The sequence below is a fragment of the Paramormyrops kingsleyae genome, chromosome 6 (assembly GCF_048594095.1).
Source record: "Paramormyrops kingsleyae isolate MSU_618 chromosome 6, PKINGS_0.4, whole genome shotgun sequence".
In the NCBI taxonomy this organism is placed as follows: domain Eukaryota; kingdom Metazoa; phylum Chordata; class Actinopteri; order Osteoglossiformes; family Mormyridae; genus Paramormyrops; species Paramormyrops kingsleyae.
The window spans coordinates 5,631,184-5,643,278 of NC_132802.1; the positions used below are offsets into that span (position 1 = coordinate 5,631,184).

At 39.2% G+C, this 12,095-nt stretch overlaps 1 protein-coding gene across 2 annotated transcripts in view; it reads left to right on the forward strand.

The window, feature by feature from the left end:
• The window catches only part of LOC111859078 (epithelial membrane protein 3-like), a 234,295-nt gene extending 224,604 nt beyond the window's left edge, over positions 1-9,691 (forward strand). The window contains exons 2-6 of one of the 2 annotated variants that reach the window (XM_072713481.1): positions 6,336-6,387; positions 7,075-7,179; positions 7,662-7,764; positions 7,896-8,036; positions 8,457-9,691. In XM_072713481.1, the coding sequence (XP_072569582.1) occupies positions 7,102-7,179; positions 7,662-7,764; positions 7,896-8,036; positions 8,457-8,632 (498 nt within the window). In that variant the 5' untranslated portion in view covers positions 6,336-6,387; positions 7,075-7,101 and the 3' untranslated portion in view covers positions 8,633-9,691. Of the gene's footprint in view, positions 1-6,126; positions 6,388-7,074; positions 7,180-7,661; positions 7,765-7,895; positions 8,037-8,456 lie in introns of those variants that run through there. The other variant, XM_023841439.2, reaches the window with a different exon arrangement.
• Positions 9,692-12,095: the final 2,404 nt, after the last annotated feature.

A 12,095-nucleotide genomic window follows, 5' to 3' on the forward strand; every position in this document is an offset into this window, starting at 1 on the left:
GGTACCACTGACGGACCATCGTATCATAACATATTTTTTTATGTAAAAATGATGTTCAGTATTAATCCTGTTTCCATTCTTATTCTGATTATTTGACCTGCTGTATTAATTATCTATAAAATTAATACCTAATTTGGAGGTTTTCTTCCAGACACCCAGGGTGTACCCCAGTTTTGTGCCTTATTCTGCTTCAAAAGGCTGTAGACCACCCCATAAACCCTGACCAGGATAAGTGGTGAAAGATGGAAGGTTGGATGGATTGATAAGTAATGGCTGTAGGTTTTTGCCAAAAATTCAACAGTTGCCTCATTAGAACCAAATATCCCCTAGGTAAGCATACATTTTCAGCATACACTTACCTAAAGGATTATTAGGAACACCTGTTCAATTTCTCATTAATGCAATTATCTAATCAACCAATCACATGGCAGTTGCTTCAATGCATTTAGGGGTGTGGTCCTGGTCAAGACAATCTCCTGAACTCCAAACTGAATGTCAGAATGGGAAAGAAAGGTGATTTAAGCAATTTTGAGCGTGGCATGGTTGTTGGTGCCAGACGGGCCGGTCTGAGTATTTCACAATCTTGCCAGTTACTGGGATTTTCACGCACAACCATTTCTAGGGTTTACAAAGAATGGTGTGCAAAGGGAAAAACATCCAGTATGCGGCAGTCCTGTGGGCGAAAATGCCTTGTTGATGCTAGAGGTCAGAGGAGAATGGGCTGACTGATTCAAGCTAATAGAAGAGCAACTTTGACTGAAATAACCACTCGTTACAACCGAGGTATGCAGCAAAGCATTTGTGAAGCCACAACACGCACAACCTTGAGGCGGATGGGCTACAACAGCAGAAGACCCCACCGAGTACCACTCATCTCCACTACAAATAGGAAAAAGAGGCTACAATTTGCACGAGCTCACCAAAATTGAACAGTTGAAGACTGGAAAAATGTTGCCTGGTCTGATGAGTCTCGATTTCTGTTGAGACATTCAAATGGTAGAGTCAGAATTTGGCGTAAACAGAATGAGAACATGGATCCATCATGCCTTGTTACCACTGTGCAGGCTGGTGGTGGTGGTGTAATGGTGTGGGGGATGTTTTCATGGCACACTTTAGGTCCCTTAGTGCCAATTGGGCATCGTTTAAATGCCATGGCCTACCTGAGCATTGTTTCTGACCATGTCCATCCCTTTATGACCACCATGTACCCATCCTCTGATGGCTACTTCCAGCAGGATAATGCACCATATCACAAAGCTCAAATCATTTCAAATTGGTTTCTTGAACATGACAATGAGTTCACTGTACTAAAATTGCCCCCACAGTCAAAAGATCTCAACCCAACAGAGCATCTTTGGGATGTGGTGGAATGGGAGCTTCGTGCCCTGGATGTACATCCCACAAATCTCCATCAACTGCAAGATGCTATCCTATCAATATGGGCCAACATTTCTAAAGAATGCTTTCAGCGCCTTGTTGAATCAATGCCACGTAGAATTAAGGCAGTTCTGAAGGCGAAAGGGGGTCAAACACCGTATTAGTATGGTGTTCCTAATAATCCTTTAGGTGAGTGTATATGTTAGAACAATTCATTCAAAATAAATATAAAAATGTACCACAGTTGGTGTATTTTTTCTGTGTGATATGTTTAATCAGATCATGCATGGTTATTATTGATGACACAAATAAAGTACACCTGTGAGTTTGTATGGGTTAGTATGATTTTCCATTGGGTACCTCAGCTTCCTCATGCAGTACAAAAACACAATTAAGTGACCTGGACTTGTGCATTTTATGGGTCTGTGTGGTCTGTAGCTGACTGGCACCCAATCCAGAATGTCCCCTGTTTTTGCCCTGTGCAAATAGGAATAGGCTCCAGGCTTTTTATATCTGCACTGTATATTTTAGATTATATACTGTACGTGGTTCCTTACTTAGTATTTATATATTGTAATTTCTCTTTTTTACTCCGACTTTACTTCTTACCTTTTTCTATTTTTATTTTTTTCTATTTTTACACAGCCACATAAGAGTGACACAGAGATACATTTCACTGCATGTTGTATGTATGTGACAAATAAATCTCTTGACTTGACTTGACAGGCTCACCCTAACCCTGCAGTGTGTAAGCAGTTACAGACAATTCATGGTTGCACAGATCAGTAGCAGTTTATGCACGATTCCAGACAATTTTGTAAACTTGTACACAGGTGAACTTGTGCATGTACTCCAAAATAATAGCTATCACCTTTTTGGCACTTTTTGCTTATTAACCATTAGTAAAGTAATACAGTAAAGCAGTCTTTTTGCATTACTACAGTAGACAATGTTTTAATTAGGGCACTTCTGCTCCTTGAATAGTCTCATTAGGTTCCTGCTTATTTAGAAGTTGCAGTGTAATTGTTGGTGTGCAGTTGTGTGACTCCTGATCCAGTGCTGCTTAACCCTGTACCTGAGAGTTCACTGGAAGCTCTACCTAGCCACACTTATGCCTAGTTGACACCTTGACAGTACATGTTTGTAATGTGCTATTTGCCACATTTGTACGATGCTTTGAACAAAGGTGTCTGCTAAATGTGTAAATGTATAAATAAATGTAATGACTAATGATTTAGAGCAACCAGATAATTCATACCAGGGAGGACAGTTTGAGTTATTTCAGGTTTTACAAATTGCTTTATAACTGTAAGGCTCCGGTGATTGGCTAAATAGTTCTGTTCTTCTTGTGCTTTGACTGTTTTTTTTCCTTGATTGATAGATTCATCCAACTGTGATTTTAACATCAGTGACACATGCATGATTATAGGAGACTGACCAATCAACACACGGCATGAATTCTGTGCTTCATTGAAATTCAGGTCCTTTTAATTGAAATTGTACTTTACAAGTCCTGTCAAATGCTCAGTGGGCTCCCTGACACGGATTATCTGGTCACCCTGAATTATTACTGTGTGCATGTGAAAAACATAAAATCCAGGCCACACAAAGTATAAATAATATTTCATTATATGGTTAAAGCACTTAATTTTAATGCTGACATTTCCTTCATCACTTGAAATGGCACATCTGATCTGTCTGGCCGGGCCATTGCGTGCTCGCCAAGGAACCCCACCCCCAGCTTCCAGTGCTGGGTCCTGCTAATCTCATTCCTGTCTGGCTACTCTGTTATTGATGGTATTTTTCATGGGGATTACACTTCTCAGCCTCCCTGTGAAAACCAGTGCCAGGGTACTGATGGTCGAATGTAGGTAGAATGTAGCTCTGGGGTGGCTCATCTTCTTCGGACAGCTGTGTGACACTTCTTGGTAGTTTCCTAACACAGTTTCCATGTACACTGTGGATCTGGAGAATACATAGGACCGTATGCGCAGGGCATTCTATGGGAGGTGCTAGGGATTATGGGAATTGGGGCTGGTACTCTGTGCTGTTCAATCCCTGTATGAATGCAGTAAGAGTTGCATCTGCAGCTTTGGCACAAAATGGCACAAGGTAAACCAATGTAATTTAAAGTGGGTGTTGGCTCTATCAAGGGTGTGATTTGTCTTTACTTCTGTTTGTGATTTTCATGTATCCCCCAGATCTTAAGTAAGGGAGTTCTGATCTGACCTTCTTAGTATGTTGCCACCACAACCCTCACCAGGAAGCCAGTATAAGAAGAAGATGATGATGACTTCATTCAACAATAGCATTATTATAAGTCCGTTGTGTGTACGTTTTCATCGTTTCCATAGTGATCGTTTCCAGCCATTGCAGATGGTCCAGAAGGACACTAGGCGGCGACAAACCTCTCATTTTACAGGACGTACGTGATATTTGGAGTATGAATATTTAGCCGAACAGCATTTGTGTTTCACAGTGGTTTGTATATAACTTTGCAGCTGAGTCCCACGACTAAGACATATTACATTTATCTGGCATGCTGCTGCATAATGTTTCATCATAAAACTGCAGAACACAGTAATTAATTGTTTTCATGTAAAGAAAGCTCTGTTTTCTCAGTGTTGATCATGAGTAAATAAAAACATGTCCGAAACAAAGAAACATATAAAAGTGCAATTTTTTGATTCTGCTTGTTTTTGTTTTTTTTTTTTTTGTTTTTTTTTTAATTGCAAATAAAGAGATAAATAGCTTTGCGAATGAAAACGCAACGCAGCGCAATTAACACTGCCATCACGCGGTATTACACAGTGGCACGTGAAAGTGCTTACCCCACTAGGTACTACAGGACAAGCAGTTGGAGGATGTATTTTGATTAATTAATTAAATTTTCAAATAATCAGATCCATTTCTAGAAAACTTGGGAAATGGAATATTTATATTAGCCTATAAAAATTCTAAAGTAAATTAGATTTGATTCTGAAGTAAATTAAAAAGCTGGCTGCTCTGATATGGACTGAGCTAGCCGTTATAGGTATATCTGCTCTTCGGACTTGAAGCGCTAATTTGATATCTTGTATAACACTAAACGTGTCCATCCATCCATCCATCTTTTAATCATTTATCTTGAATTAGGGACACAAGCTTGTTTGCACATAGTATATAACTGTAAGTGTGTGTAAGCATGCGTGTGTATGTAAGTTGGTTATATTTATATAACATTGTTGGGACCAAATGTAACCAAATGTTCCCAAAATGTGATTTTGACATTGTGGGGACTATATAAATATCTGTCACTACAATCAAAAACCTAAAAATGCCAAACGTCTTGTATTTTGCTTGGTTACTTGTGGTTAAGGTAAGTAAGGGTTAAGATTATCATTGTTGGGATTAGAGTTTTTTTCCATAGAAATGAATGGAAGGTCCCTACAAAGATAAGAATACAAATGTGTGTGTGTGTGTGTGTGTGTGTACCGTGTGAGGTACTGGCATCCTGTCAAATGTTTACCCCAGCCTTATGCCCTGTAGTATCTGAGAGGAGATAAAAACATGTTCCCTTTGTTATATATGTTCAGTGTCTTTTATTTTTGAATGTCACTTAAAACTATGCATAAATATTTATTCTGAAATTCTCACCTTTTTTGGTTGTGGGTGGTCAGGGGGGTTACAAAGCCAAAGGGATCAAAATTGGGCTCTAATGGGCAGAAACAGGATAGTTTCAAAAGATCTGCTAGGTGATACCCAAGAACAAAGTCTATACTCCCAAAATGTTTTATGTTTGTCCATTGTATATATTTCAGTTCATAATTTTTTAATCACATAAATACTTTAATTTATAAGATTTATTTAACTTTTGAACTAGATCTTTTGAGCTAATTGGCTTCTTTTCCCCTGTAAAGTTTACACACCGCAACAAATAAGCATTTCGTCAGAGCACTTATGTTGATTATTATACTACTTGAGGTACTTAATCTCTTCCTGTGTTGATAACTGGTGACCATCATATTAAGACTTATGCCATATTTATGTTTAAAGGGCTGTGGTTTGTCGATTGAATAGGAGCCAAGTTTTGTGGCCAGAGGGCGATTAAAAATAATTTTAGTAGCATGAGAAGAAGCTGAGTAATAACGGTAAGCTGTGTGAGTGCAGAGGTAACAGCAAGGCTCGGGGAGATACCGTCCCGTGAGATACCGTCCCGGGAGATACCGTCCCGGGAGATCACGTGCTGTTTTACCCCCGATAAAAAGTTGAAGAGGTTGAAAAATTGTATGAGATGTATGATATATTTTATGCTCTAAATACCATTCCCTTGGTATAAGCGGGTATAGAAAATGGATGGATAGATGGATGAGGGGATGGAGAGATAGATAAATGGAGGGGTGCTCCAAAGGGAAATGGAAAATCAACTGGTTGGCTGTTTTCCCATGAAATGGTAACAATACTGACCTCATTGGCAAGGTGGGGGGAGGGTTATAGATAGATTCAAAACCTAGATGTGCCTATAAACGTCACAAAGTACCATTTTCGTATTCTATGTTTAAAATTTTGCTATTACAAGGGCACAACTCGTTTTAATGACAAGCACATTTATATTAACATAAAGGCATCGGTTCCGGTGCCTTTGATACCAGTTTAAGCGGCTTGGAGATGTGAACGTGATCTTGCTTGGAAAGCAGCGGTTTTTTTCCACATGCGGAGTTTTTAAGTTCTTGGGCGGATCCAGCTTGAGTCATTTCGAGGCAGTGAATCTAGACTGAATGCCCGCAGAAGGAAAGCAAAGACGGAACCGAATGAATAGGAAGTGGGCGGGAAGAGTTTCCCCTAAAAATATTCTGCATTCCTCTCCTTCTCTGTACCTCTTTTTCTATACTGGACATTTAAAGGGGGGGGGGAGGAGAGAAAAAGAGGGGAGTGTCTTGATTGCAAGAAGGACCACAAAAGCAAAGAGACACAGATCTAGAGTGTCTCTCGGAGATTTATTGTTTTTGGAACTGAAATCAGTAGCGTGAGGTGAGCTGCTATTTTTTGAATATTTTGTTGCGTCGCCTATGTGAACTTCATGCTTATTCCGTTTCAGTTTTTTAATATGCTATAATACTTATTTACGTAGGACAGCATCCGTTGCATGGTTTAACATTTATGAATCATTTTCCTGTGTTTTTGTTGTTCTTCTTTAAACTATATTTATTAAGGAAACTTAAGGATAATATAATGAAGCACAACTGAGCACGTTCTCAGAGTTAGTGTGATGTCCGGTGCCATGATAGCAGCGAATTTTTTTCAGGAACTGTGGTGTAATATTGTGACCACTTAAAATCCTAAAAGTTCCCGTTTTTGGTTACTGGTGCATGTGATACGTTTTTTCCATACCAGGTTATGAGTGCTCCCTCTTAAAGTAAAATCTAATTGGAGCCATGTGTTGACAAAATAACTAACAAAACAGTATACTCATTCTCTGAACTGTAAGCAACAGTTTTTCATTTCTCACTGTGAAACTTCATAGGTCATGCAGAAAATTATTTTGCAGCAGTAAATCAAGTTATTGAAGGATAATACACTATAAGTCAGATAATTTAAGATTTGTGTTGTTATCACTCCTAACAGACCTTCTCTATGTGGGGTTTAGAACCGCGTCCGCTGAACACACTAAGTCCTCAACTTTACAGAAGCATCACAGCCGTTTTGTTTTGTGCACAGGTGCCGCTGACAGAAGTGCTCACTACAATGGGTTTCTTGCTTGTGTTTGTGACCCTCCTGCACTTGATAACACTCACCATTTTATTTATTGCCACCACTGAAAAGGTGAGCCATCCCTAACACTTACTACAGGAACTTACAGTCTACTATTTGTTTTTTGAACTTCTGAGTATTCTTAATTATTCTAAAGGCACAGTCTGTATGTCAGCAGGTGGCCATGAACTGTGCTGCCGTACAATGGCAAAACACTGTAACTGCATATCTAACCAAAAGTGAGTTGTGACCAGCATTGGGTCTCTTTGGTTCTGTTTTATCTTGTGAAAAGATACTGTAGTGCAGCTTTGCTCAGTTCTGTAGAAAGCACTATAATTAACCTACCTACTACACAGGAGCAGACAGTGAAATACTTAGAAGCCCCCATCCTCACGTTCTTTGTCAGCATAATCATTGTGTTTTGCCTTTCTGGGCCAGTAGGGGTCTCAGAGACTCCGATGATGTGCTAGTCTGTCTGGGTTAGGGTTAGGGTTCGGGGTTAATGTACTTGCCCACCACCAACACCTCCTCACCCCCATCTCTCTTCCAACCAGTCCTGGTGGGTGTGGAGCGGTGAGGAGAACTCAGACCTCTGGTATCACTGCAAGCTTGACAACATCACAGGAGCCTGGCTGTGCACATCTTCCAAAGAAAGCGGTAAGAACTTTATTCATCACAGACCCTTGGATCTTATGCCATGAAATTATTGCCCCACACTTTTGGTGGCAAGAGGTAGCTAAGGGATCTTACCTGATGGACTCTTGTCCCTGTCGTTTCTCTGTGCTCAGAGTGGCTCCATGCTGTACAGGCCCTCATGGTCCTCGCCGTCATCTTCTCCTCCATTGCATTTTTGATCTTTCTTGCCCAGCTCTTCAAAATGTCCAAAGGAGGCCTCTTTTACATCACTGGGCTATGCCAGGTCTTTGCAGGTATTTCACCATTATGGTTTAATCTATGTACAATACTGCATGCCTTTGCTTAGAGAAGTCATCCATCTTTTACATTACACTGTTAAGTGTCACTAAACTAAAAAAACTGTGCACTCTTTAAAAATTATATGCCCCAGTTCATTTATCATGTTAGTCAAATCAAAACAAAATTTCCCATTGTTTACATGTAAATAATAAGTTATCTGGCAAAAGAATGCTATATTTATTAATTTCATTACTTTATCCATAGTAACTTATTGTACAATACATTCGTATTGTCAGAGAATTTCTTGCAGCGATTCAGGGTCAGTTATTCAAAAGTCCGTGTTCTTGTCAGTGTCCTTAATGACTTCACTACCTGCTGGCTTAATTAAAATTGTAATTTACCTTCCCTCTTTGTATCTCGTGCGCTCCTTCCAGGCCTCACAGCCTTTTCGGCCGTGATCATCTACACACTGCACCGCAACGAAATCCTCCAGGATCCCAGCCAGCGACGTTCCGGTTCCTACGGGTACTGCTATGTTTTGGGCTGGCTCTGTGTGCCCATGCTCCTGGGCAGTGGCATCATCTACATCCACCTGCGCAAGAAAGAGTGACGCCAGCTGCCATCTGTGCATGACTGGTGCATCTTTCTCATTCCTGAGCTTTAATGGGGTTGCCCTAGTTCATGATTGAATGAAAACTGAGATTCACATTGCTGTATGCATCATAATGTATAGCAGCATGAACAGAAAACCAATCTTGCTTTGATTTCAAAGTATCCAAAGAATTTTCCTGTCAAGTAAAATCACATTTTATACTGAAATCTAAAATGTTATTAATGATTAACAATAATGACATACAGAATAACAATATTTTTCTATCAATGTATTAAGATATTAGCACATTGCACATTTGATATAAAACATAAAAGGTCATCATTTCCTTGAGGAATCCCAGCCATGCCATACAGTGGTCATATCTTGAATTTGGCGTTGACCAATTCAGTGAATTATGAGCTTGGAGTTTAGATTAACTAGATTGCCTTCTATGATATCAGTGAGTAAAGTCAATATTTGGGAATCACTGCTTTAAATTGATGTAACTATACATATTTTGGTAACCAGAAACACATGCATCCGTCTTGTTTCAGCTTACCTGAGTTTACTTCATTACATTACAGCTCACAACGAAAGGTATTTTGCAGCTGAATATTTTGGACACTGACTGGACAGAATGTTTCCTACTTAAACATATAATTATAATATTCTCTATATTTAAACAAGCTTCAATTGAAAAAAGATGGGTGACAATGTAATTAAATATTTCCAGATAGTATTTGTATGTCAATAGCTTTTACTCTTTGCATTATTTGTATATCAATAGTTTCTACATGTTATTGTTTGCATATGGTATATCCATCATAGTATTTTGAAAAATTAAATCTATTGCCAGAGAGATTTAAATGACAATGGTAAATTATAAACAGATGAACCAACTCTTATTTTTCATACATTTGCTACACAAAGACATTCAGTAGATTATGAAACCAGCAATAAACAAATAAGTAAATCTTATTCTAATACTGGAATATTATATGGAAAAAAAACCTCGCAAATAAACAGCTTTCTTGTTTTTGCTGTACTATTTTCCAAATAAATATCTATTGTTTTGGATATTTGTGTGGTGGTGTGTCACATGTTACAAAACCACTGCCAAGGTGACTTGCCTAGTTCACAGGATTCATTTTGTGTTTATTCCATAATCAAGTTACTTTTGCGAAATGGTTTGACCCTGTCAATGCATATTTTAAGCAAAAAGTAATCTATAAATTATAAAGTAGTTTTAATATGGTAGGCGAATGTTTCTCACTGACTCACCAGAACACTGACCTGGTCCACCTCCATTAGCCGTCCCTTCGTTATGGTCTTTTGAAAATATTGCACGGTCTTGCATTTTGCATTTGTCTAGTGCAGAGGTCGGCAACCTTTTTAAAGCAAAGAGCCATTTTCAGACCCTAACCCTTTCTGACCCAAGATTTACAAAGATCCACAATGGGCAAAGAAGGGGGATTGAAATACGATTTTTTATGTGATATGTGTATATATGCATTTAATACAAAAATAGAAGTTCGACTACTTAAAAACTATTATAGAAAAACTATTTTGGGGGTGGGTGGGGAGGGGGGGCATCTCCGGTTTAAGTCACTTAGACGCGTAACAGCGCAAAGGTGACTAACAGTACAACACTGTAGCGACAGTCTTCACCCTCATCCCTCCTTTCGTTTGGTTCTGCAGTTGTCTGCCCTTCACTCTCCACTTCACTACTTGTAACTGTCCTGACCGAGCAGTGCAAAATGTCCTCACCACTCCGAAATCAGCTGGCTATAATACGTTAATCGGATAAAATATAATAATTTTTACGAAGACCTGGGAAGGCGTGGTGACGATTTACTACAAAAAGTACATGTAAGAATTAGGAATCCCCATAAACGTTGAAGCGTACATCCAATCTCAGGTGCTTCAGAAAACTCCGGAAAGGATATATACCATTTAACCATGCAGGTAATCTCCTTTTAGCGAATGACTTTGAGGAAGATGTAAATTATGCAGTTAAGACGTAACAGAAGCCCGCGACGGACTGCCTCATTCAGATATAGCTAAAGAAATATCTAAGCGAAAAATAATAATAATAACCCATAAATAAATGATTTATCTTTATGAAAGTATTATCATATGTTAAGACATGAAAATGTGAATTCGTCCATCGTTATGAAAAGAGCCGCAGCCACGTTGTAAAATAGCCGCATTTGGCTCGCGAGCCGCAGGTTGCCGACTTCTGGTCTAGTGGAAACCATGTCCTCATAGTATTTTGATTGGAATGGCTCTTCTGTTCTTGCCTTGATTTGTAATGCATTGTATAACTCATGTATTATTGCTGACTTGCCCTTGTCATTGATTGGAAGCTCAGCCTAATTATAGTTGGCTCCTTGAGAGTTGCATGCTTGTAATGTATTATCTCCCACACTTTTACATCACTCTGGGTAAAATGTAAATCTGCGTATTTATAGGAACATATTTAGCAGATGCTTTTCTCCAATTCGACACACAAGTGAGGAAATCTTGGGAAGAGAGAGCTAGCAGTGCCGACGGAGCAGATGGGGTTCAGAGCCGGTGTTCTGTCGATATATGCTGCCTTGTCGAAAAATCCTACGGTAGTGCTAATCGACAGCCCTAACCCTAACTCTTACCCTAACCCTAACCCCCCAAAACCCCTAAAACCGTTACCTTAACCCTAACCCTAACCCCTAAAACCTAACCCTAATCCCAAAACGGTGGAACTGCACATGCGCAGAAAGGCTCGATAGCACGTCTCGGTAGGTAGTATTTTATGACAGAACACCTGCGGTCAAAAGCCCTAATCGTGACATAATAACTCTGCCGACCACAGCTAGATTAAACTTAGGCGTTTTGCTTTTTCACTTCAGTGATTTCTCAGACAGTTCTCGTTTTCCTCTCTTTTATGCGGCCTATGCTGGGTTTTGAAACATACACACAGGCTTGCGGTTTGGATTTGATTGTATACGCATCACACGACTACTACTACGAATAGTAATAATAATAATAGTTTTACTTAAATTAAATAATTAAATTGCTAGTCAGTATTGATCTGTCTGCTGTAATTCTCATATATGGGCGGTTCCCTAGAGTATCGGCTAAGCGAAAGGAAAATTACGGAAATATATTTCTGTGGACAAAAAAAGGAAGCGAATAGAAGAATATTTCCTGTTAGATCTGCAGGGATTTTGCTAAATAAAGATGAAGAGATTCTTGCACTAACCCTACCCATTATCCAGACACCTTTGTTGATATCAGAGAACCACCTTTCCTGTCTAATAGTTCATTAGTAATTTCAGATTATTCTCCTTTTTTAGCCTTCCCCCACTAGCGTGTGTGATTGCTTATTTGATCTTGGTGAATTTAATATAGGTTTACAAATACGTTACCGTCAGAACCCATACACTTCGTAACGGCAGCGGTCGTTTCCATGGGAACGCTCCCACGCTTTGGTAACATTTTT